Below are 27648 nucleotides of genomic sequence, written 5' to 3'. Positions count from 1 at the left end.
TTCCTCACAGTTCTGCTTGTTATTACAGAAGCGACTGATCTCTCCTGTACACATTTGCTGCCATCTGCTGCTGAGACTTAAGGAACACAAACTGCAAGTTTGAAGGAGTGTCATTCAAATTTATAATATATATACTAACAATATACTAGCTTCTTAATGCTCCCATTTTGCATCACAAAGAAAAGTAGCAAGGGAAGAAACAGTCAACTTTTCCCATAGAATTCACTTTTGAAGCCTAATTTAAGAAACCCTTCCAACAACCCTGCCTGTGAAAACCTAGCTAAAATACATCTTGTGTATCATCTGTAATTTAGTATTTCCTGGCAATAGTTGATTCCCAAGTTAATGAAAGAAATTTGTGCTTTGCTATAGACAAGTTAATCAGCCACTCATCATTCTTGATGATTAGCTATGCAAGTGTACCACATATACTGTCAGAATGATACACAGCATCACTCTGGAAAACATCCTTCAACACAATCATGACTACTCCATGGTCAGACCAAACTGCAGGCTCCTGATATCTTGTTCTTCTGCTTCCAAGCTGAATTATCTTCCAATACAAAAGCCATTTAGGAAGTCTATGATCTGAGATCGAAAATTGTAAACTGAGGCTCGAGGAAGAAATTGGAAAGCATTGTTAACATATCAGCCGTTCTTCCCTAGAATTCTCTCTAAACAGCTCATCTCAAATCAGAGGACAGAAAGAATAAGGCAAGAAAATGACAGAAAGTTGATTGTAAGCCTGCAGAAAACTCAAGAGAGGAAGAGATAAAAGGTATTTAAAGATTAACAGTAAGTATAAACCAAGAACTTCTGTCTCCCTCCCTTGTACAATAGAAGCTTAATAGGACAGGAAAGAAGTGAAAGACCATTTCCAAAAGTGACATGTTTTAAGTTGGACTTTCCTGGTAATATATTGCCTTTATTGCTTACTGGCAAACAGTGCCAGTAAGAGCAGCAATAGAGTAGGGAAAAATGAACTTGTGACTAAGGACACCTCCACCTACAGAAATACGTGATAGGATTACAGAAATTATATAAATCACCACATTTAGGATGTAAAACAAGAACCAGTTTAACCTGCAAGTGTTCACTGCCATTTTATTTGCAGAAGACCTTTAGTACTTTCTGCCATAAGGGACCAAATGCTGATTAAAAGGACAGAAGGTCAGATTCCTTATGACAATTTCTGTAGTCCTTTATCAGTGAATGCACACTAAGCAAGTATTGACTTTTTTTTTTTTTTTGATTCTGCACTGCTTCCAAGTCACTTTAATCCCATTAAATACACATGACCCACTTCAACTGCTCTATTGCTGAAGACCTTGAGCTGTACCGCTGAGATACTCCGTCCTCCCCTTTTTCCAACTCGGCAATCCTGTTAGAAGATTGGAGTACAATTCCACTGAAATAACACTATCATCTTACCTGCATTTTCTTGACTTCAGGGAAGTCCCCTGCTGAGATATGGTATTCCCTTTGCAGCTGGATGTAGATCTCTGGCAATTTGTTGATCAGTTCCTTCTTCTTGTTCTCTTTTCCAAATACAGAGGGCATCTCTTTTTTCAGATAGCTGATGATATAAGCATGAACCTAAGAAGAAGCAAAACTAAAATCAAGCTTACTGTTTACCTACACTTCTAAGTAGTGTTGTTCACCCAGGTCATAAAAAGAAACAGAAATAAGTTTCCCTAAGTCAGCTCAAGGAGAAGAAATTATCAAGCACTGTTTCTGGAACATTGTGTTTACATGAACAGTTATTTATCAACTACCTTCTGCTGCTTTCCGCATTCCTTGGAGGGCCAAAGAGAAAGGAAACCCATTTAAAAGAAATACAGATGCATACTTGCAGTTTTAAGAAGCATGGTACAGCATTCTATGAGTATCAACAGAGAGAGAAAAAGCAAGGCCCCCTAAAACCTGACACTATACATGGAGCTCCAGCCACACTTGTCCATCTCTCTCAGGGATAGAGATTTCTAACTCATTTGCCTCCCTAACTGTTGTGGGAATCAATGGGATAATTCCAAAAGTAATCCAGCGCTATCTATTTGAAGTGGCATTGCAATCCTACCTATTTACTCACAGAAAAGTGAGTATCTGTAGTCTATATACATGCAGCCACCTATGCAGATGACAGAGCAGTCAGTACACTATAGGAGCAGCATGCAATGGCTGCCTTGCAAACCCTTAGGCAAAAAAGTGGAGCCTTTTTAGCATATAAGAAATACATTAATTTAGGATAACAACTCTTTAAACACATTGATACTTGCAGAGCTCTTAGAGCTTCCTTTCTGCCATGATTGAGACAATCCAACATTGCCATCCAAATATCTATCCTGCTCATGTACCCTCCTACCTTTATCCTGAACTACTCTTCTCATCTCCCTTTCCACTCTCCCACAACTTTTCACTACCTAAATGATCTGCTTGGTCACACAGTGAGTGACCAGGTCTAGAACAGAAACAGTGGTTGCACTTCTTAACTGAGGTGAGTTCATTTATCCAGCTCGCTGTGTGGTCGGTGATACTTGTTTTGCACATAAGAGGGAAGGCACAAGGGCAGTCTTCTTTTAGAAGCAAAGCACAACTATCACAACTTGAATTAACAAACTCCTTTCCTAAGCTCTGACCTGGCCAGGACCACTAAAGACAAACGATCTCCACAACAGGATGCTTTTAGAGAACCCATGTCCTTCTTCATTTAATGCAGTTGTTCACAAAAAAGAAGTTACTTACAATTTTCACACACATAGAAAAAAAATGTTAAAAAGAAAAATGTCCAGCACACTGATGAGCAATAAAATGCTGACATTTTGAAGACTGGGGGAAGACAAACTACCCTTAAAAAGCATCAGTGAAACAAGTGACTGCTTAGATATGGTGTAAGTCTCATACTTAATAACTACCAAATCACGACAAAATGTCTATCATAGTATTCTACATAAACCTTACACAATCCGCACACAGCAATTCTCTCCCATTCATTTCCCTATTTATTTAGGGGGAAACTAGGAAAAAAATCTTTGGTTTTCAATAAAAATTATGTAAGTAGTTTTTATTTGCACACCCAATATAAGCATGAAATCATGAAATTTTCTAAGAGGATAGATGTCAGTATTTCTCCATAATGACAGAATGGATTCAATAAGAACATTTTAAAGACAGCTTATAAGTAATTGTAAGTAATTTTATGGACCTTATGTCTAAAATAATGCTTCTACCAAAACCAGAAAAGTATGTTTATAATTCACAAGCACTAACTATTTCACATGTGTATCCTAAGTAGCCTAAGGTCTGCCAGTATGCACATGTGTTTCTTGTAGATAAGAACAGTTCCCATCTTCAAAATGGGATAGTGAGTCACTAGACTTAAAAAAAAAAAAAAAAGCCTAATGGCCATATTTGACATCACATTAAGGGTTTGCTTTTGTTTCTAGTTACTGTACAAGTGTTAGAAGAGAGTCAGAAAATAGGCACAGAAATAGGGCAAAAAAGCCATCCACGCAGTGCTGTAAAAAAAGATTTCTGAGTGTCTGTACTTAGAGTTCAGTTTCAAAGATAAAAAGACAACACTGGAATGATTACATTGCTGCTTTCCTGCAGATAAACAGTTTATTCCCCTTCTGCAGCTGTCTAATTAGCATATTTCTACAAGCATTGTATTTTGTATTCATGTCTATCCATTTTTATTTTACGTTTCATAGAAACACTAAAAATTATTCAAGTGATGCTTTTTCAATGCCAAAATGATTGTAACAATTGAAAGCAAAAAGCTGCCAACAACAAGCACAAAACAAACTAAGATCAGAGCAACTCTGAAGACAACATAATTGTGATTTTAAATGGAATTTTCAAAGAAGCATCTTCTACTAGGTGCCCCTAAAGCTCAAGCCACAAAAAGAAAAAAAGAAAAGAGTATCATCATATTCAGAAAGTTAAATAAGCCAACATAGGAAATGGTACATATCCCAAAACACTATTTATATATCAATGTAATTGCAAGTCCTCTTTGTTTTTGCTTAGAAGCCCACATTGAAATGTGTTCCAAGACAACTGCTTTAACTCAAACCCACATTCTGGTTGATAACTGCACAGGAAACTAGAACTCCTGTTTGCTACCAACAGCTTTGTCCCTAAGTATTTCTGAAGTTAGTTTTCCTTTGTTTCCATTTTTCCAAATGACAAATTTTGTTTTCTGAGATTTTCAAAACAACAAACAGCTTGGCAGTTCTTTTAACTATTATCCTAACAGCAACTACAGTGTTACAAAAACTCATTGCAGAATCGGAGAAACAGGCAAAGAAATATTTCAGGCTGCAACCAAAGCTCATTGTTCTGTGAGAAGAAAGGACAGATGAAGCTAGCATTGCTAGGCAGAGAGTCTGAAGGCTAGTGTAAAATATAACCTGAAGGTTTTATATATAGGTAATTAAAACTTGGTGGCAATTCACAAAACTTAATGACATCCACTCATTTATCAAAGATAACTAGTGACCTATTAAAAAAATTAAGCAGGTTGTCAACAGTCAGTCGTAGACAGTCACAGCATTGTCACACACAACCTGCCCAAGCAGAAACCAAGGTGAATGGTGACAGAGGCTGCCTACACTGAAGTACATAAGTCATGTTCCTGGATAATGAATAACTGGTTTTCCTGGATATATTGACACAAAATCTGTATCACCAATGTCTCTGTGATGGGAATGAAAATATAATCTGAAAGGCTCAGAAGTTTCAATCTAATAACACAGAAGCACTTCTCCATCAGCATCTGTGCTTCACCAAAAGTGAGACTTTTAATCAGTCTTTTATTCTAGGGTATAACATAAATGCATTAGTCAAAGCGTTTTTCTACAGAAGCTGACTGCAGCAGTATGCATTAAGGCATTAATGTACAAAAAAAGCATATGGTGCGTTGAATGTGAATAGTTTTGGTTGAGGTTTTTTAATCACCTCCTCCCCTTTTTTAGTGTTCTCTACTTTGTCAAAAAACTAAAAAGTGGTTTATCTCCAAAAAGTAACCTTAAGGTCAACTTGCTGCACAGTGTAAAAAAAAAATCCACTCCCCTACCAAGCAAAAAATACCTTTAACGGCCTAAAAAAAGCATCAAATTCCTTCTCCAAAGTAGGGAGGTATCCCAGTACAAGTCTCTTTTTCCTCCTATTTGATTCTATATTCTGAGTGGCTACCTCTTTCTTGAAAAAGTGACAATTCAACCCATTTTCTAAAAACACAGTTACTAGAGAAAAGTTGGGAAGGGTGAGAAAGGACACAATCAAAGAGCAGTAAAGACTGCTCATTTAATTAATTTAGTTTTCTTACCTTTGCAAGTCTTGCCCTTTTAATGAGATCATTGAGTTTCCTCACAGCAGCCTTCTGCGGGAGGCTCTGGATATCCTTGAAAAGATCCTGTGCCTCGGCTTCAAAGAGTCTTCGATTCTCTGTGTTTCGGAGAGGGTGGGCCCAGAAGGAGCCAATGTAGACCCGCAGGACCTCTGGAGTGTCTATCACCTTTCCCAAGGACCACATGAGTGCACCGTAGACCCTCATCAGCTGCTGCGTGTCCACTTGGTCGGCCTTATTGAGCACCACTCGAATCTTGTCATCCTGACCCCGGAATGACTTAATAGCCTCTGAAAACTCATCAGATATATCCAGCTTATGGGCATCAAACAGCAGGATGATGCGGTCGACCCTCTCAGCAAACCATTGGAGGACTTGGCAGAAGTCATAGCCTGAAGGAAGAAGACACTATTACAGTCCTACCATTCAGAAAACAAGTATAAGAGAAGGTAGGGCTGGGGATAGAGAACAAGGGGATCATAGCCTCTGCTTGCGGGCAAAGAGGAGACGGACCACCAGGAGGACATTATCTGTACACAATGAGGTCAGGACACTGTATCCTGCATTTCCTTAGACCAGTTCTTACTATTACCAGCTTTTGTTTTTATCACTGCCCTTCTTTTGACCTTGCCACCCATCTCTTACGTCGCTATCTTTTGTGACATAATATATTATATGCACATCTATTGTGCTGCTGTGAGTTATTGTCTCACATCCACGTTTGCCTTTTCCCAGGAGTTCTGGCTCCAGCACCCAAGCTAAACAGGACTGTGGGCCTCTTATCACAATCTCTCTTCATCATTACTAACATTGGCCACTTGGGTAGCAGTGCTTATCGGAGCTAACAAGGAAAACATGGTGCAGATGCAGCACTCCAATGCAAGTCAGCAATCAGAAATATTTGGATTTTAAAAGTGTGTCCAAACTCATCTCTCCTTGTGTTACATCACTTGTTGCTATTCTGCCACAGCAGGCTCAAGAATACAATTTACATGCAATGTGACTGCATTGCTGATAGCTTTGAGGACATGACAGATTACAGAACATGAGCAGTGACCCTTCTGATCATGTGAAACAAGCTTTGTCATGTTCCAAAGGAAAGCCTATTCACAGTACCTGTCTAAATGCTTTTATAAGTGCAGCTGGTACCTAATCCACACAACAAACAGTATTCAGGAACTCCTTATTCAAAAGTGACACATTTAATCCACAGAGTCACCACCGGTGATGTGGCATTAGGCTTAGTGTGGATGTGACTCATCTTGTATGAGTAAGGAAAAGCAAAGTAGGACCTGGGAGCTGATATCCCTCCCCTTCTCTCCCTCTCAGAAACAAATCAGACCAAAAAGAGGGAACAGTCATTATTAAACAACTGCTGTAAAGTAATCCAAACAGAATCAACAGTTTTGCTCCCAGCAGTATACATTCAAATGCCAACAGCAAAGAAAGGTCAGTTACCAGGGTGTCTTTGGTCATTTCTCAACTGTGCAAGATAAACCTTTAAACTTCGAATCTCCCAGCAAAGAAAACTCAAATATAATACTAATACAGAAACCAAAGACTTCATAAACCAGTGTTTATGAACAGATACAAGCAAAAGACCCTTCACCACTCTTCATTCTCCCTAGCCACTTTTAAATAGTGAAAATAAATGGTGTAGGAGGAAACACCATGAAGCTGCTTAGCTTTTCTTAAGAGTCATTATTTATTATATATTCAAAAGTTGTTGGTCTTCAACACGGAAGCCAAAAGCAAATCAGCTGTTTGTTTGGGTTTTTATTTTTGCTTTCCAGTAGAACCTGACTAGGACCAACATCAAGAAAAGCAGAAATACATGAATGTAGTAGGAAAAAATTACCTCCACATTTGTCACGGAGCATACTTGTGCATGTTTTGCAACTCAGGAAATAACTCATCCTTAAACCTTTCATTTCAAAATTACACATAACATGTGAAATTAAATTCAGAAATTCTAGTTATTAGTGAGAAAATATACCCAATTATAGGTATTTTCTGCCCTGCCACCTCCCCTCCCAAAAAAAAAAAAATTTAAAAAAGATCATAAAACTCCACTAAAAAACCAGACAGACACATCAAACTGTGAAAGGAGGGGCCTACGTAAAAAGCTGATAATGCTGCTCTGGGGCTTTCCTAAGTTCTTTCTTGTGACCAGTTTCTGAAGGGCTGAACACAAGATGAAAGCTGAGGGGTCAAGGAAGAAAGCTGCACAAAACATCTTTAAAAGAGAAGTCTTCTCCCTTTACAGCATGCATCTAAACCAAGTGAGTAATTTATAAAAATTTAGCAGGAAATAAAGGGAGAAGTGAGATCTTCTATGTCACTTGCATGTTACAGCATAACTGCAACAGCACAGTAATTCCGAGCTACGCAATAGTCTGTTATGCTTTCACTCACGTGAAAGGAAATATGGTTGAATTTTAACAAAATCGCAAATTGAAGCAAGTTAAATTCTCTTAACTTTTACACTAATGGGTATGTGAGAAGGTGACATAAAAGCCCAGTTACTTAAGTTCTCACTGCACATTTGATGGTCTGTGAACTAAAAAACCAACTGTACAGGCAACGAGTGTATAAATAAATTAATTTACTTTAAATGTGGATTAAATATTATTGAAGCACTTGCTTTGAGAAAGAAAAGTCTACTTGTTGAAAATGGCTAAGAAATACTTCAAAAAAATCTCAAAAATCTGTTAATTTTAATGAAAATTTGTCAATAGAAGTGAACATAATTTATTTACGGATTCAGCAGTTTTATACTGGAGTATATCTTAACTACAGAGAAGTACTATATGGTGAAGTATTTTCATACACATGTGTGGACTGTGGCTTTCAAAGTTGAGCAGTACTAGGTCAACACTGATCGGATTGGAAAACTTGAGCAAAAAAGTTTTGGTGCTGATACCTTCAGCCTCTTGTTGCTCTAACTGTTGCTATTTCTTCAAAGGATTGTTTCCAATGACTGATGTTAACAATTCCATCCAGACTGAGGACCTTTATGTTACCAGGTTCAACATCTACTTGTAAATGCATATTAGAAAGCGGCAAGTCACCCTTGTACTAAGGGACAGAGCAAAGCAGAACTGTGGAGCTCTTCAACTCATCCCGAGATGCAGGAGGGAGCAAGCTGGTGTCTCACACAGAGGCATAACTGTTGGGCATCAGTAATGGGCTGAGCAGAGACCACAGAAGAGGACAAAATGAAACTGTGTGGAAGGGATGAAAAACCTGGAGAGAAACCCTATGTGGTCACCAGCTCTGGAAACACTGATGAATGACCAAGAGCTCTTACATGTCAGCAGCACAGGACAAAGTGTGTCCTGTGCAGGGCAGCCACTGGCCATACTCAAATGATACAGATCAAAGATACAGATTGCAGTTGTGGAGTTTGAACATGGGCCAATTTTCTGTGCCAGTTAGTGATACAGATGTAAAAAAATGGTTGTCTTTCCCTTGTGGGCCCAAGGTAAATAACTTCTGACTTGCCCTAATATCATCTTCCAAAGCTTTTGCAATTCAGAAAATGATTTGGCAGGCTTGATGGACTCCACCCATCCTCTTTTAGCACAGACAGGCAGACGGAGTGGCGAGTTCTTCCACCCCTGGGGCTGGCACCATTGGCACAGCAGCAGAGAGGCACCTCTCAGGTAAGTGCTGCAATGAGGAGACTCCAAGCTCAGAGAACATCAATCACCTACCAGATCAATCAGGCGTGGGCAGAGAGCAAGAGCAATCCCATCTGCCATTGCTGTCTCAGCACCACACAACCAAGGCTACAACACACAACTTGGACAAGAACAAGTGCAGCCTTTCTCCCCTACCCAATCTGCTGTTCTTCTAATGCCACAGATGAGAATCTAATTTCCCAGTCTTTCAGAGAGCTCAGTCACACATGGAAAGATGTACCCTTCTGCTATTTGGAGCGGAAGTTTCCAGTTATATTAATGAAAGCTTGTCTTAATCCAGCAGTCCTGGATAACACACTTACTGCACTCCTGTTGGTGGACTAATGAGAACATACAGTGTCTCACTGCAAGGGAAAGCCCGACACAATACTGCAACTATATATCACCTTATTTAATCCATAACCACATTTTCACAAGCAGATTGAACTGTGAAAGTTATCTGTACCTAAGTAACTCCAGTTTTAGAAATGCACACTAACCAATATCCACTTTCCACTGAGCTCTTTCCTCATACTTCTTGAAAGACTTGCTTTCTTGCCACTCAATCATTAACAAAACCCCCCTTGCCTTCCTAAATGTGGTTCCTCCCTACATCCTGCCAGACACTCAGTGTTCCTTCCAAATCTTGCAGACCATGCGCACACTTCTGTCTGACATGGACATTTGAACATCACAAGTCATGTTGCAGAAACAGCAGAGGGACAGGCATTGTCTGATCAGAGGACAAATCTGGCACATGTCTGCATATTCCCCTCCAGCCACTTATACAGCCCCTGAAGTGACAGGCAGGAAGCTTCTGGCATATCCTCCTGCCAACAACAGGAGCAGGAAAGGTGTGTCACAAGACATCTTTGAATGTTGCACTCTGTATATTTTTGACCCTTCAAGCAATCAGGTCCTTCATCCACGGCCTGGATGCTTTCCAGAGTTAAAAATAGAGTCATGCTGGGAAATAATGCATGTCCTGTATTTTTACAAAGTCCCTTTATCATTTTCCTCCATTTTAAAAGAAAGTTAACATTTGATTCCCTCCTTTGTCTCAGAAGGCTTCACCTTGCTCCTAGTGATACCTGTCAAGTTTTATCATTACGCAGGTAACGATAACGCATTAATTCATAGGCAAACAGTTAAGCAGTTGCTTGTGAGAACATGGGGAAAAAAAACACCAAGAACAAAGAGTTAAAGTTTTACACCGAGGCCCTGCAACCTTATTTTTCATCAATGACTTTAAAACATCACCTATAAGAAAAGCTGCTACTCACCAATGTTAGACATAAGCTAAACTTCTAGAAAGAAGAACCTTCAGAGGTTCAGAGGTTCTTCTCTTCAGAAGAACCTGACAGAGACACATTTAGGGACAGTAGAAAAGATCTTGTAGCATCCTGCTTACATTTGCACAAAGTGATTTAAAAAGTAACCAAAGCAACTCAAACTTCAAAACATGCTAACATAGACTTATGGCATTAATATGTTAAGTCAGACTGACTCCTTCAGGAAGCAGGTCAGACCAGCCTTGCTGTGCACAGCATCACAGGACAAATCAAGTTTGTACCCCAAATCCCACTTATATGGAAACAGCATAAGCAGCCCAACAACCATATACAGGAAATGTATCTGACTATGCAATATTTCAGCCAAAGATGAGCCCAGTATTGCCTGATCATGATAGCATGGAATAGGTGCATGCAATAAGTCCATATTCTCCTGTAGATAACTTTATGTATGCTGATGCCCAAGCATATGAAACCTTTAACCCATCCTGAAAGCCTGGGGGGGCACAGAGAAAACAATGTTCTAAAGCCAACTCCTAAAATTTTATATATGGTTCAACTGCACTGATTAAACCTAACAGCACAAAGGAGAATCACGTTTGTGATAAAAGAACTATGACAAGTGATACATTCAAGACAACCCTTAACACACTGAAAAAATTCATGAAATGCAATCTAATCAAGTTAAAGCCTGCAAAACAGTTAAGAGTTTGAGGTCATCACTGAGCTATGTTAACTTAGGTGAAAGTCTACCATATCAAAGGGCAGGCCACCTAGGCCCTAACAATTGATAAGGAACATACCACCAAGAAACAGAGTTTCTGAACAATAAGAAAACAAGAGTCATATGCTTCGACAAGTTAGAAGTGCAATTCTAGATGGCAGTGAAGAGCCACAGTCCTTTAGGCAACAAAGGACTATGAGTTAAACATAACCTGGAGTGACACAACTGCCTTGCACATGGAAGTCTGAGACTTCCACAGGAATCCCTAATGCTGTTGAATTACAGAATTGCTCACCTTTTCAGTGTCATAGCGTCAGTGTCATAGTCTAGTTTTTTGTTTATTTCATATTCACTTCCATAATGTTATGGAAGTGGCAACAGAGACTTGAATGTTGCCAAGCATCATTGTCTCAATTTAACAAGCATAGAGCGAGTAAGATGCACTTAGGAGTTTTTTTAAGGAGGCAAAAGGGAGCTGGAATCCACAATGGAGAAGCAGAAGTTGGAGATTTAAGACCTTCTTTGATTTTATCAGACTCTGTAAAATGAGACCTACACATTTATGAGAAGATTTTTTCAGGATTAAAGATCATTAGTTATACACTCTACTTCCGTCTAGAAATAAGAGTCCAACATGCAGTATTTGTTTTATTTCTGGTTTCACAACATTCAAGCCTTTGCTTGCACAGACATAGAGCACTCATACTGTTCACCTCTACTAGTTCACCAACAGACCACAAAGGAAAGCACAGTGCTCCCCTCATGATAAATGCTTTACCTGACTGTATGAGTAATAAAGAGGACAAAATTTCACTGACAAAAGAATCCAGAAACATCTAGTAGATCAGATTACTAAAACAGTATAATTTAGATTACAGTCCTAAGAAGTTAGTCCCTCGTTCTGTCAGTTTAATGTAGAGACGAGTATTGTTGCACAGCTGCCCTATATTGTGCTCACACTAGAATTTCCTCAAAAAATCCCAGGTGTGGCATGCTGAAGAACTGTTTATTTCCTCTCACACAGACATGAAACACAAGTTTCCATTTCTTAAGCAAAAGTCTGAAAACAGAGAGCAGTATAAGCCCACACCCTGGATCACTACGATTTACAACTCCACAGAAAAATGACATGCACTTAAAATGTAGCTGCAGAAAGCAAGGAAGAAAGTTGTTTACATTACACTGCTTTTGTTTAAATAGTTTCTCAAAGACAGCCTAATTTCTTAAACAGCTTGTTAAACAGCATTCAGTTCTTTGCAGAATTTTCATATTATTAAAAATATTCTCATTTCCTCTTCCTCCTGGAACTCTTTTGACTGGAAATTATATTATGGCACGACTGAGCAACCTTAAGAAGCAACACTAGCAGCTTTGCCCACTATAAAACTGCCTTATTTATGGCCCAACCCCCTCATTTTTTAGACAAGACCAACCTATAGCTATTATGAAACATATCTTCATTCCTGAACTTCAGTAGTGTCTGTAAGTGTCTATCATTACTTTGTCAAAAGCAATTAAAATTATGAAAATAAGGCTTTTTCTCAGGAGTGTCAAAGCACTAATTAGGCAACAGACCATGTAATTGTAGCCATTGCAGCCATAGCAGCAGGATGACAGAAATCCTAACCCTCACCAATTTTCAAGAGACAAAATTCCAAATCCTACATCTAGCCTTAAAACATGGGTTTAACAGGGCTTGCAGTATGAAAGTTTGGGATGCACCACCAGTCAGTTCCACTAAAACCACTCCCAACAGACTACAATGCTGACTTGTTCAATAGGGCAAAAAAAGTTAGTGAGATTGGTTACTGTCAAGCCCTGCAACTCACCTCTACTGATGCGCTGCTTCTCTCCAGAGAGAATGCCGGGGCTGTCGATGATACTGATGCTCTTCAGTACCTGGTTTGGTAACTGAGAACACATGAATCTGCAGGAAAGAAGGAAGAAAAAAAACCCATTAACAATAGCTCTAGCTCTCATATAGATCATTGATTGAGAGCTCCCCATTATGTATCTGATTTTAGAAAGACTCAAGTGAGATTTAAAAAAGTTTCTGAAGCCCTGATGAACGCTTATATTATTTGACAACGATACATGTTTAAGAAAAAAATGTAAAGAGAACTTCTCAAAAAGGAAAACAAAGGAAAACCTTGGAAAATTGTATGTGTAAGTGTTGATAAAACTCCAAATTTTGCAAGAGCTGACAACATGGGTCTTAAATGCAACATTAAAAAGACTCCATCAAATCACCATTTTTGCTAGGACCAAAATTAGCATACACAAAAGAAAACTTTTCATGTACTCCAACTTATGCCCAAATTCAAAGAGACTGAAAAATATATCAGGCAGAAAGCCATACTGACGGTATGTTTATGTTCCAGCCCCTGGCATATTTTCCTCTCACCTGATCCAGCAGCATTTGAGCAGTCCCCACTACATAATCTGCTGCTCTCCTCAGGTGGGGCTTGTGGAAAAAACTATTTCACCCACAAACCCAGCCAAAACCTTCACACCGCTTGAACCAAGAATTCAAATTACACACAGCATGCTTTAAACATGTTGCCTGCCTCAGCAACAGGAAACAAATTCAGTGGTGGTATTATTGAAAAATAAATAATTCACAAGGACTCAGAGCCCTGCAGAACCGCTGGTGTGTTACATCCAAGCTACTCTCACAGTTCTAGGATAGTTTATGACTGAAGAACTTCAGTGTCCTTCATCATAAACTGCCTTTAAGAGATTTGCATTAGAGTTTAATCTTCTTACCAGGAGCAGCTGAAGACTACTAACAAGCACACAGTGTAACCTACCTCCTACTCTGAGGCTGCCAGCACAGGGTTAAGCTGCAGGCTCAGGCTGTAAGGATGCCTGCCCTGTGTCAAGCCATGGCTTCAGAAGGTGTGCTGCCTCAAAAAACTGCTTATCACAGACAGCAAGTTGTAACTGTGCCAAGGTCAGACAAGAAGCTTGAGACCAAAGATAATCTTTGTTAGGAAGAGTTCAGGTAGGTAAATATTGGATACAGAATGCAAGTTTTATCAAAATATGGATGCTACTTTATACGATACAAATGATTCAAAGGAAATAAGGAAAAAAGTTCCTACATCTCACTTCACCTTGTTTTTCAGCGGACCTTATATTAACAAGCCTGTAACAAAAGCACACAGTGTCCCTTCCTGAGTACAACAGACATGGCAGCATCAGCTACGCCTCTCCCTAAAACCCAAGAGGGGATAGGGAAACAGCAGCCATCTGGGCCTGATAAAACCTTACAGTATGTAAACAGCACTACTCTCCCTGGGTTTTGTTTTTTGGTTGGGGGGGGTGTGTTTGTGTTTTTAGTGGGACACTCGTGTAGAAAATACCACATATCTGAAGAAAACTTTTTCACTAAGGTAATTTTCTATTAGCTTAAGAGATGCTTTTGAAAGAGCAACAAAGAAAATACATTTCATCGTGTAAGCCATTACAGAAAGTATACATCACTAGTATGTACAGCATGAAGTAGCTTTCATAAATTTGGAACTCTTAAGAGTGAATTTTCATGTATGTTTTTTCTTATCCCTTTCATTCAACCTTAGACAGCCCAGCACTCGTTTAGTATCACTGAGATGTGTCTAGACATATGATACAGAAAGACAGGCCCCTTTATGTCAGCTGAACAATACAGCAGTATCTGTATCAGAAAGCAGAACTACAGGTCTCAGAAATGTAGACACTACTGTCTTTGCAGCAGTCATTACTGGTAATAGGAGGAGAAAAGTATATGGGAAATACATACAAAATAGAAGAATAAACTCAGAATTAAGTGGCTGTAACTTTTAGAATATACCCAGATAAGCTAAAGGTGATGAGTTAAAAATGGATTACCTCAAACTAATATTTCAGACAACTTAAAACTGTATTGCTAGTTGTATTTGAGTATCTCTTTTCCACATTTTCTTAAAAGCCCACTTCATGCAGGTCACACAAGTGCTGCACCAGAAAAAGCAAAACTATATACTCTCCACCTGAATGACAAACAGACTTCCACCAGAGAAAAGTGTTACAAAAACAGTTGTGTGAATGAGATGACTTTAACGGCTTATGACACATCATAACAGAGCCAGGCCATGCATTTCTTCTCAGCAGCACTGATTTTTTTACATAGGGTATAAGGCAATATTTTTTCGTCACTTGCATGCAAGGGCACACTGTCTCCCTTCCATTTTCTCCCCAACTTTTCTTGAAAGTACACAGGAGAAATAAGAGACTAGTTTCTACACTCAGAAGTCTCAAAGGAAAATCTCTCCCAAGCAGTGAGATACAGGGGGAAATAAGAAGCAGTCATGGAAAAAACTAGCAAGGTAACATCAATAAATTAATGTGGCTAATTACTAAGTACAAGCCTTGATTGTACTATTGTGTTCTTGTTTTGTTTTAGTTTCTCCATTACCTCAGTCCCTGTTTCCTGTCATTTGGATTATTGCATTTGGATGAAAAGGGCACTTAACTTCCTAGACTAAATGTCCATAGCCTTAAGTTCTTCCATGAGGCAAAACACTAGGATTGGGAAATCACTTAAACATAAAGTGGGAGCAGGGAGGAGGAAGCAGAGACAAGTCTATTAAGGCAGGAGTGAAAAATGTGATACTGGCTATAAAGTACTGTCAGCATGGCAAATGAGAGAAGGCAAAGTAAAATATGTAGCATAACTCCAGGTAAGATCCTGGGTAAGTTACTCAAAGATACTGAAGCCTAAGCCATTTTCAACTAGGGGAAGTCATGAAGCGAAAGGAGTTCACAAATTTTGAAAAAGCAGCGACGTGATCAGAGAGGCAGACTAAGGGTGACACTACAGTAATATAAGCATTTAGATCTTTGCTGCAAAACGAAGGAGCAAATGTGACTGTTGGGCAAGATAAGGCTGCTCACAGTACTTCAATACAACAGTATCACAGTCACAAAAAGAACTGGAGCAATTTAGTCAGTTACTTTGAATGTACATCTTTTTAGGCAGCAAATAATCTTGCTTGCGTAATATTCAGGACCCGATACAACTAGTTAGAGAGATGATTTAGGCAAAAAAGTTATGTCTATACTGTTCATCTAAGCAAACACATACCATTATCATATGTTCTGTGCAAATATTTGAATACTGTGCAAAATACAACTTAAGAGTATGCTAACTATTCATAGAAGGAGCACAACGGTGGCAAAAAGGAGAAATGGAATCATGATCCGAACTCGGACAATAATCTAAAAATTATTATTTAAAATGTGACTTGGCTGCAGCTTTCCTCAGCACATACTCTTATCTCAGCAAAGTGACAGCCAAGCCAACTATAAGCAGCTATAAACTTTCTTTGTTGAATAAGCACGGCAAAAGATAAAACTGTACATGATGAACTTTTAACACATATGCCAGTGTTTATCAGCCAAACAGGAAAGTTTATTGTTAAAAAGAACCAATTTAGATTAATTGGCTTGCAAAGTGAAGCCTCCATGTCAAGTTACCATCAAATACAGGAAGAAAACAAGGTGATTGCTCAGACAATGTGAACAAAGTTATTAATAACTTTAACTGGAAATATTTAGCACGCTACTTAAGTTTACTATGGCAATACTCACAGCCCCTGAACAACTCTTCCCTTTTTAGAAATACACAGAAGCCATCCAGAAGGTAACACTATCTCCATGCTCTATGGAACTATGGTCTGTGAAGACTAGTCAGTCAAAAATAAACAATTAAGAGCTTGAGTACATATTTTCTCCAGAAGGCACATTCAAATCTCCTCTACTCCTGTAAGCCTTTTTACATATCCTAGAAATTCACAATTTTAAAGAGCTATACCAAGACATCCAGTGAGATCAATGGAAAGGAACAAGAGAGCATCAAAAGGAAAATTTTTTTGCACTTTTTTTGGATGGTAGCTTTTATTAATAGCACTAACCTATCAGTTTTATTGAGCAGAATAATTTACATCCTGAGTTGCAGCTGGTGTAATGCCTTACAAACAAGTCACCCAGTGGAGCATTTCAGCCTTTTTCTGTGAACTGGTTTTAACAAGAATTTCCTGTTCAGAAAACTGAACCTCTTTATCCTAACAGCACCCACTCTACCTAGTACTGCTTTCTTTTTTTTTTTTTTTAATTCATTTGAACTGCCACTGCTCTTGCTTGTATTTGAATATTTATTCTATGCTGTTCTAAACGGAACACACAGAAATTTAAACATAAACATCAGAAGACAACATGCAAGCAGATCCCACCTGTTCAGGAAAGCATTTCCGAAGCGGCTGAGTTTGCGGAATGGCTTCTTAGGATCCACAACTAGGGCATTTCCAGGAACATTTCCTTCTGTATCTCCATACATCACAGCAATAAAAGAATCCGTGGTAGGTTCTGGACCAATCCGCATGCCTGGAAAGTCTTGTTCGAGCAGGTATCTAGAGATGAAGAATACATAAATGTATTTATACAGAACAATTATATTTATACAGAGGTATTCATACAGACTGAATGACTTGGAACTATGACAAGAGCAAATGCCTTTTTTTTTTTCTTGATAATTTGCTTGATAATTCCCTAGGATATACATACTCTGTAAGAATAGATTATATTTTCCTGCATTTCATTATTTTCTGTAACCTGGTGAGGGGGGAGGAAGAGAACTGAATTAGTGTTTCACAACAACTTGGTAAAGGGATAAAGTAAATCCCTTTACGAAAACAGTGTGGAAAGTATTCCCTCAAATGCAGCACCTGAACCATTCAGGGGGATGCTTCTACCAATTATCTCAGTACTGTAGGTTACACTACAAGACATGGCTACTATACAAGTGCTGTTGGTACTAAACAGGAGTGGTTTGAAACTGCATGTGAGAAGATTCAGGTGGCTGACAGGTCTAACCCTTTAATGAACTCAGTATGACTACTAATTTTGACTCAGTCAGATTTGCAGAACTTCGGGTCTAACAAGTAACGTACCTCCAAAAAGCATCAAGTCAGGCAGTGTATACCACCAGAAACCACCCTTGCACCTCCCTTTGAGTAGGCCACTGACAGATGCAGACAGCACATACTCAGTGGACCATGTCTTGACTTTTCAGACAACCAAGTCTGAAATGAAGTAAGTGCGTATTTAAATATTAAAATTTAATGGTACCAGAGCATGTATTTACAGAAAAAGCCAGTCTGCATCCCTTCCTGGATGGCAAGTGAAAAGTAAGAGAAGCTCCAAGCCAATCAAGTAAGCCTCCCTCTAGCCCACATTCTTTGATAACTGCCACTACTCAAAACCAGCCTCAGACAACCCCTGATTAACTTTAAAGCATGCGTGTTACTGTCCTCACTCACATCAGCACCATCTTGGTATTCGAGAGTAAGACCAAACTGTTTTCAAGTCTGCCGTAATGTGACACTACAGGAGCGTTAAAATTATCTCATCAAGTCATTTTAATCAACAACAATTTAACTATTTACATAATCAAAATGGGATCTAAATGAGAACTCTTCTTCAGGCACAGGCCCTAGATACAACAACAGCACCAGTTAGGTTTCAGTGCATCTATATTAACATTGCTCTCATAATAAAGGTTTGTTCTGGCCTTTAATTCAAGAGCACTACAATTTCTGCTACAATTTCCTAAGTCAGTGCTGATTTGAAAGAATTTGCTGGCTGATTTTCTGCAAAAAACATTTTACAAAGTACCTGTACTCGCTGAACAATCTCTGCCTTTAAAAAAAGTACCTAGGCATTCACTAACTTTATAGATCACTGCACAGAAGCCGAATTTAAGGAACTAAATATATTTCAATATTTCAAAGATGGTTTTCCATTAGCCTTAGCAAACTGGCTCCAATTAGCTCAACCTATGATCTGGGAGCTTAGAACAGTTATTTACAGGAGATTTCCTGCAGCTTTCTGCTTCCAAAAACCAAACAAAAAAAGCCAGTGCTAAAACTTGTGGGAAAGGAGGACCATAAGAACAATCATGCCAGAACATGCCCAAGTCAATTTATTCTACCTCTAGAATAAACTGCACCCAAGGCACATCGACAGGGAAATAAAACTGACTCCTCCCAAAAGCAGAAAACCCCAGCTCCCAAACTTCTCTGCATATGCAGGACTGTACAATGTAGCAGATCCCTCACCTTATGAAGTAGATCATGTAACAAAATGAAGACAAAACTCCTTTAATAACTCAGCAGTTGAACCCTTGATGCATGGAAACTGAGGACAAGTGTTGGAGCAAACAGGGGAACACCTGAAACACAAAACTGTGTTCCTGTCTCTTCACAGAACATCATTGCAGAATAGTGTTCTCCAAAACAGGACACCAAGGCTAACTCACAGGAGCCGCTATAATTTTCCAGAGTGGAGTTATCTACAGCTTTGATTTTGAAAGATTAATTATACTTTTATCTTCTAAAATAGTTCAATTTCAAAGTCTCTTAATTCTGCTTTTCCTCATTGTCCTTTTTTTAAAAGAAAAGGATCTCTATGAGACTGCTAAATAAATTCTTCTCTTGATACAAATTGTCATTCCCAGACTTCTGCTAACAAAGGCAGCAACTCATAAGGTGACAGACAACACATACAACAAGAAGACTCCCAGAGCAGCAGTAAAGAACATTATACTGAGTCAAACGTACAGGAGTGAAGTCCCAGATTCCAGGTCAAAGAAAACTATACAGTGAGTTCTGAGTTCAGGAGAAGACATATCCAGGGTAACAGGATAATTGCTATGCATCATAAGCTTATGAACCTGTTAGGGATGATTATTCACAGTCAGTGTTAGCAGTCTTCATGATGCCTAAAAGAGTAATTTCATGGCCTGCTCATGAAATTGCTGCACATGTAACACTTGCAAAATTTAAAAATTTAAAAATACAGAGCACTTTTCAGGATTTCCAACATCTTCATTCGCATCTTGGAACTCCATAGTGCAAATTCAGATTAGCTGCTTATTGAAACAACTAAACAAGAATAAAGTGCTACTGAACCTCAGTAGTGCTTCCAAATTAAAGTCACAAACACAGCTTTAAAAGCCTGGCTTTTACAGAGACAACAACCTAGGAAGGCAAGATCTCCCAAATACCAAGCCCCACCCAGCAGTCACAATGCTAAGCCTGGTACAGCTATTCAACAGAGACAGGAATCACTCTGCAAGGCAGGTATTTTCCATTAAGACTGGCTCACAATTGCACATCAAGAATCGGTACAGCCAAAAATAAACCCATTCTTGAGCACTGGCTGTACAAGCTTCATGGTTTTGTTTGGTACAGTACCTAGTATGTGGCTGTGCTTTGAATTTGTGCTGAAAAGTGTTGATAATGCACAGATGTCTTCATTACTGCTGAGCAGCACTTACACAGAATCAAGGCTTTATCTGCTTCTCATCCCACCTCACCAGCAAGTGACTGGGGATGCACTAAGGGTTGGGAGGGGATGCAGCTGGGACAGCTGACCCCAAATGAACCAAGGGATATTCCACACCATATGGCATAGTGTTTAGCATATAAAGCTAGGGGAAGAAGGAAGAGGGAGATACTTGGAGAGATAGCATTTTCCCCTTCCAAGTCACTGTTACGCGTGATGGAGCCCTGCTTTCCTTAGAATAGCTGCCTGCCTAAGTCATGAATTCCTTGGTTTGCCTTGCTTGTGTGTGCTGCTTTTACTGTACCTACTGAACTGTCTTTATCTCAATCCACAAGTTTTCTCACTTTTATCCTTCCAATTCTCTCCCCCATCCCACTGGGGGGAGTGGGTGTGAGCGGTGGTGTGGTGCTTCGTTGCAAGCTGGGGCTAAGCCACACCAAGCTGTATCATACTTCTCAGCATGAAAAATACCCACACAAAAGGTATGAGCAGCCTTCTGTAAACTGAAAAGCTGCCAGTGGTTTTGCACCTTATGCTACACTAACACAGGAAAATACCTGGAATTTCAGATCTACAACTGCATGCTCTTCTCAGGAATTTTCAGCAGAGAGGGAGTTCAAAAAGGTTTACAGGAAGAATGCTTAAAAATAGCCAAGGTCCCAAAGACAGTCTAGTTCAAACAACAGACATCCTGTTGACTCTTCTCCCTTTGTTTTTACCTGGGCTATAACCTTTCTGCTTTGCCAATAAACATTCATCTATGTTTCTTTGCAAGATGTAGCTTGCCAGTTTAGGGGAAACTAGTTTACAAAGTTCCAGAGATAGAAAAGATTACTCACAGTTCTGGATACTTCATCTGAAGTCCAAATGCTTTAGCTAAGACATACTAATGCACAAATGCCGGTGAGCTGGATAGAGCAGCACTAAGCAGGTGTACACTGTGATGCACTGGGAGGCAAACTCAAGGCTTCTTTATAAGTGGGCTCACCTCCATACTACATACTGCATCAGATATTCCACTTGTTTTTAAACACAGCAAAACTAGCAGATGTTTGCTTTAGTTCAAGAATTCTGCTCCAAGTAACTCAAGGTTTTCATGTAGAGCTAATAACAAAAAGTTACAGCTTTCACTCAAAGAAATTAGGGACCTACTCCCCTCTCTCCCCCCCTAACTCTTGAAGAAATAGATGCAACCGTACAAGTGATTGCACACTACTTGCAGACTCCAGATACTATGCATACAAAAGGGTGCTTCTACAAAAGCCAGCTCTGGCTGAGTTTAAATAGCAGGAAGTTTACCATTTTTAACCTCTGAGTAATACCTGTAAGCAAACTAAAAGCACAGCCTGGCAATCTGAGGAATTTACTTCTGGTTTGTCTCATGTTGATAAGTTCTTAAAAAGCAGCAGTCTCTTACACTTTTAAAACTGAAAAATTAATGACAAGTAATCATTACTAGACTAAAAGTTTAATTAACTATTAGAAGAAAAAGGTCAAAATCTACAAACTTGCATTGACTACCTCCTATCTCTTTCTCATACACTACAATTCTCCCCTCCTGTCCCTCCTTTGCCCAATTTTTTTCCTGAAGCAGTCAGAAGAATTTGAGACCATTACAGAAGCTGCATGGCCAAACAGTTAACACGCAAGATAAGCAATTGGCTCTCATCATCCTCCCACTTCATTAAACACAATTGGACAAGTATTAACGTTTGGGCGTAGATATATTTGTTTGAACTGTCAGCATTGTCAAAATACTTGACTAAAACATTATCGCTGCACTACACCTTAGACAGCAAAACTGGCTGGTTTCACTGCATTGTTCCAAGTGCCAAAGCGGATAAACAGCTTCAAGTGAAAAAACATAAGAGCTGTTAGAAACCTGGAAGTTTTTGTTTGCGTATCTTAATCCCCAGGGACATTCAGTCACTGCTAGATCAGTGTTTTCCATAAAGAGTTAGTGGAAGGAACTGGGTGGATATGGATGTGTCAGAGGTATGAAAATGTGAAGTTCTCACGATAATGTCTAAATCACTGTAAATCCCAAATGAATATCTCTGACAGCTACTGAGAATTTTTACATTCACAAATAAATCCAACAGTAAACACTTAGTAGATCTGGTATGCCCTCCTGACTATGAAATGGAGAAATAAGAACAAAAAGCAGTTTTAATTAAGATTTAAAATAATGTTTATTAAAACGTCTGCAGGAAAAAAAAAACTACTGTCTTCTACTCCATTCTAAGAAAAACTATCTGTAGTAAACCTAGATTTATATAACAGTCTTGAGAGCGTATGACTTTTTCCATGGGAAATTCAGCCTACCAGAGGAGAAATTTATTTCTGGCTGACCTAGACACTATAATATTTTCCCATGTCTTCTTAGTCTTGCACTCAACATACAAGAACTTCTCTTTTTTTGCCCTTCTTTTTCTTCTCTAAACTGGATTTGGAGTAACAGTCACTATGACACTATTGTCTAAGTTGATGCCCATCTTGAATGGAGCATTTTCTTATGCTCATTAGGCCAATGATTACCTATTCCATACAGAACACTGAGGTAATGAATATTGATAATAGTGTGGTCTGACTGTGGCCCTTTAGAAGCAGTAACAGCTGTTATATTACTGATTGGGGCTCCACAGTCACTGCCTGTATTCTTCAATACCTGTGAAGAGATTAAACCACTCTGCAACCTACCAAAAACAGGGACAGGAGAAAGGGTAAGAGGGTGGATGAAGAGAAGGGCACATCAAATCACAGGGGAGGAGTCACCTCCTCCACTGAGTCAGATATTCTATTAAAACACATGAGAAAACATATCTGAAAACTTTATATCTCTCAAGTTTTTCTGGGCATCTTTGCCCAGCAGTGACCAATGCTAAAAAAAAAAAGCTGGCAATAACTGTAATAAACTATACATCTTTTCTCATTCAGACTGTACCTTAGTATCAGCCAATGCTGTTGCTCAGTATTTCATGATTACAACGATAACAAGTTACAAAGCAACAGTACCAAAAATACATCTAAAGCACTGCAAAGAAATATCAGTGCTTCTAAGCACAATACTGACTTGCACTCCAGTCAAATATGGACAACTATAAAGGACAGAAAAGCTGAATGTCCATAAACCTGTGTTCTCATCCAAGGCAAACTCTTACAGGAAGGGAAATTTTTTTCCAAATGACAGAGCAACTCTGCTGACAGGTAGGACAGGTTCTGGTATGTACATATTTGGGAGTGTTCTGTCTTCCTTGGTCTCCCTATCCCCTGTCCATAAGCCAGTTAACAATGCTTATCTGGAAATTTATACAGACACACAAAGTAACTGTAATTTTAACGAAGAACATGAATCAGCATGGCTACAGAAATTTTTGAAAAAATCCAAATTATCCTTCCCACAAACACACACCTTTTTGTGACTTCATGTGAGGATCCTGAAACGGTAAATTACAGATATATTTCTATTTTAAGAATATTCCTCTGAGCAAAACCACCTTAAGTGTGTGCACGAATTCAGTAACGATCAGTAAAGAACCAAGTTCAACTTCAAGCCTCTAATTAGCTGGTTGTAAAACCAGAAAATACACGATTAGATCTGTAAACATCTGGAAAGCTCTCAGGTGATTAAAGGTAAACATTGCTCTTCAATGGAGAGGGGAGGTAGGTCTTTTGCACTGCAGAAAGGAAACAATGTTATGGGAAGACTGCCTGTAATCTTTGGAATAGAAAGATAAATATTTGTAAAATTTACAGAAGGACTATAATGAAGCTCAGATATAAGTAAGTCAAAATTTGATCCAAGTGACTGCTCAGTGTCTTTTGCAAAGCTGGCCATAACCTTAGACTGATTTGTAAGGGGCATATGAGAGGTAATATGTGTACTTCAAATATATGTGAAGTATTCACAGGTTGTGATTACCCAAGACATGCTTCGGCTTCATAAAAATTAGCTTCTAAGAAACTTAAAAATAAGGAATTCAGAAAAGACAGAAAATACTATAACAAGAACAACACTGTTAAGCTGCCTTAGTAGTGATACTGCTTTTTTAATGTCATTGATCAAAATAAAGGGGCGGGGGGGGGGGGGGGTAGGGGGGGGCGGTCACACGTTCCAGGTACTTTATGGTTTTTTTCCCAAAACTCTTGTCGCGTTACTCTTTTATCATCAAATGCAATCTGTGCGTTAAACTACTTTTGGAAAAGAAGGGGAAGGAGAGAAGGTTAAACGGTCCGTGATGGCCGGTGCAGTCATACCGTTTTAACACGAAGTGCCTGGTTTTCCTTTGAAATAATTTAGAGATTAAAAGAACTAAGAGGAAGTAGACACTCTCTTGACAGAACATGAAACAGAGATAATATTCTTGAACAGGAAGCTTAGCAGCGAGCTATAGAGCATGTTAACAGGCTAGGGAGCGGCACTATCCTCGACACAGCACGGAGGCTGTCGGCTAAGTCCCGCTCCTCGGCAGAGGCTCTGGCTGCCCAGCCCGCGGCTCGGCATGGCTCCGCGCAGCGGGTGGGTGGCCAGACGTGCGGCCGCTGCCCCGCACGGGCGGGCTCTCCGCGGGTAGCGCCGCCAGAGCGTGGGCGGGATTAACCGCAGCTCAGCAACGCCCCGGGCAGGAGGCGAGCGACGAGGACCGAGCGGCCGGCGGGGGCGAGACCCGCAGGGCGGCGGCCGCAGCTCCCCAAGCGGGGCCGGCCGCGGGTTACCTACCGGATGAAGGTGGTCTTGCCGGTGCTGTACTGCCCCACCAGCAGCACCATGGGCTTGTTCTCGAAGTCGGCCTCCTCCAGGGCGGGCGAGTGGAACTCATGGAAGCGGTAGTGCTCCTCCAGCGGCAGCAGCTTGCGGAGGTAGAGGTCCCGCAGCCCGCCGGTCACCGTATGCACCAAGTCGGTGCCGCCGGCGCGGTCCCGCCCGCCGCCCTGCTTGCTCAGCCAGCTGAACATCCCGCCGCCGCCGCCGCTCCCGTCTCGCAGTGCCGTGCCCCGCGCCCCGCCGCGCCTCCCGCGCACGCAGCCGCCGGCGGGGCGGGCACAGCCGGGCGGGCACAGCCGGGCCGGCCCCGCGCAGGGGCGGTGTCAGCGGCGCTGCCCGCGCTCGGCTCAGCGGCGGGGCCGGGCGGGGCCGCTCTGCCTGCGACACACGCCCTGCGTGCCGGGTGGAGTTTGGGGTTTTCTGAGTGGTAAATTATTACTCTTTTCGTAATCAGAGGATTTTTTTTTTCTTGCCGCAAACGTACGTGTTCTCCTCTACGCTAAAATCTTAGCCCCTTGCAAGGCAATTCGGAAAGATTTTGACAGCTCCGATCTGAGCGTGGAATCGCCCAAATACTTTTCGTGTTTTTCCGATGATGGTTGCTGTCTCTGGATGCCAAAGAAGTGTGTGACTAAGCGCGGTGGTGTTTAGCTACGACATCAGGCAACTGTTTTAAACAGAGTGAAAAATGTTAGTATAACATTGAACTGTTTCTGTGGGACGTCTGTAGCGGTACGGTTTTAGCTTTAGGTCCAGTGTCGTGTTAAGCCACGTGGGAGGATCACCTCTTCCATTGATTTTACAAGAGACTGTGGTGGTGGTGGTGGTGGCCAGTCCCTTCGCGAACGAAGAACCGGGGAAGGTCTTTACACCTTCCAGCCTGCGCATTGGATTTTTTTTTTTTTTTTTTTTTTAGGTGAGACACAGTGTGCGCGGAACTGAGCCCACCCTTTAATCCTGAGGTTCATCTGCCGGGGCCAAGCACGCTTGGACAGTGGCAGCGAGGTCCTCAGGACGTAGATGTGTAGTGGAATGTAACACGACATTTACTAAAACTCTGGAGAAATCAATAAAACAAATATGTTTGACGTGAAGGTTTGTCTGTGCTCACTATGTAAATAAAAAAAATGTTGGGGTCCCAGTAAAAAGAAAAAACCAACCAACCAAACAAACAAACAAAAAACCAAACCAAAACACAAAAAAAACCCCACAAACAAAACAAAACAACGGAGGAGGATTTTTTGCTGAATCTGTGTGTAAACACTATGTCACAAGTGTTATCTTTTTTGCCTTAGCTCCTTTGCAGCATCCTAATTTAAATCCCATTTTGCTGGTCCAGCACATCGACTGATTCACATTTTTAGCTAGGTATTTCTCTTTCTCCTCATTCCCCTATTGAATACTACATTTTTTCGATATGCTCCAGCTCTTTTCTAAATACATCAGCAGGTTTAGATGTACCCTTTCCATCTCCTTCCTCTCCTCGCTGTTCCTCAAAGAACAGATGTTAGGCTTTAGCAATTCTCAGTCCTGGGCATTTAACCACTTTGCCTTTTCTTGGTTCCTTGCTTGGCATTTTATTTAGGGCTGTGCATATGTTTTGCAACTCTTTCTTGCAATTTCCATGCTGAGTCTAAAGATTTTATACCATTTCACGTAGGGTCTTGCTGACTGGCTTCCTCATTTTTTGAAATCCCCTTTTTATAGTTTGGTTTTGTATTTCTTTCATTTTCATTGTATTTCTCTATGGGTTAATTCTTAGGTAATTAATTTATCCTTCTGGTTACTTAGATCTTCTCCATGTTACTTCAGTAATTTCTTTAAAATAATGTTGTATCACCACATCTTTAGGAGGTCTGACTGCTCCTGATTGAACTGTGGAAAACTTAAGTACAGCAGTGTGAAGCGAGATTGCTTTCCTGTTTGTCTTTGCAGCATCCAGTATTTAGTGACCAGAGAAACTCACATACTTCACATACCACACAGGGCAGACATTGTCTCAGACTGTTCTCCCAGTCTCTGGGATTTATGATTCAGTGAGGACTGAGGCAGATGCAGAACCTTTGTATTTTTTCAGTCCCCAAAGTTTTTCCAGTGAATGTGTCAGCCAGTTTTTTAATGCATAAACTTTTTTCAACAAGAAATTCCAGGGTTATAGAAGTCTGTAACTTAATTGCATGTTGTGTGCAGAACCACCTCACTTTATTAACTTTACCTGCTGCTTGATAGTTTAGTCTGATTCCCTTCAGGTCTGATCTTAGAAAAGAAGTGCACAGTCATTCTTTGTTCATGTCCCACAGGGCACTCCCGATTTCATATGTCTCTTTTCTCTGCTTGTTGTCCTTTTTCTAGGTTGCAGATTCCTTATCCATTCGTGCCTTGTGTGGAAGCAGTTCCACCTCCTTGATCAGCCCTGTCATTTTGCTCTGTATTTTTGTTGAATATAGAAAACTGAGGTACTGAGTAATTAT

General features: G+C 40.1%; 1 protein-coding gene across 1 annotated transcript in view; it reads right to left on the bottom strand.

The window, feature by feature from the left end:
- Positions 1–25387, bottom strand: part of EHD4 (EH domain containing 4) — a 31012-nt gene extending 5625 nt beyond the window's left edge. The window contains exons 1-5 of the mRNA XM_027881698.1: positions 25133–25387; positions 17301–17477; positions 12879–12976; positions 5330–5742; positions 1432–1596 (exon numbers count right to left, since the gene is read on the bottom strand). Of these exons, the coding sequence (XP_027737499.1) occupies positions 1432–1596; positions 5330–5742; positions 12879–12976; positions 17301–17477; positions 25133–25368 (1089 nt within the window). The 5' untranslated portion in view covers positions 25369–25387. The remainder of the gene's footprint in view (positions 1–1431; positions 1597–5329; positions 5743–12878; positions 12977–17300; positions 17478–25132) is intronic.
- Between the last annotated feature and the right edge of the window lie 2261 nt (positions 25388–27648).

The sequence above is a fragment of the Empidonax traillii genome, unplaced genomic scaffold, assembly GCF_003031625.1.
Source record: "Empidonax traillii isolate 1590-97213 ecotype Southwest subspecies unplaced genomic scaffold, ASM303162v1 scaffold93:size1158651, whole genome shotgun sequence".
Lineage (NCBI taxonomy): Eukaryota > Metazoa > Chordata > Aves > Passeriformes > Tyrannidae > Empidonax > Empidonax traillii.
This window is presented reverse-complemented; position numbering and strand designations above follow the sequence as displayed.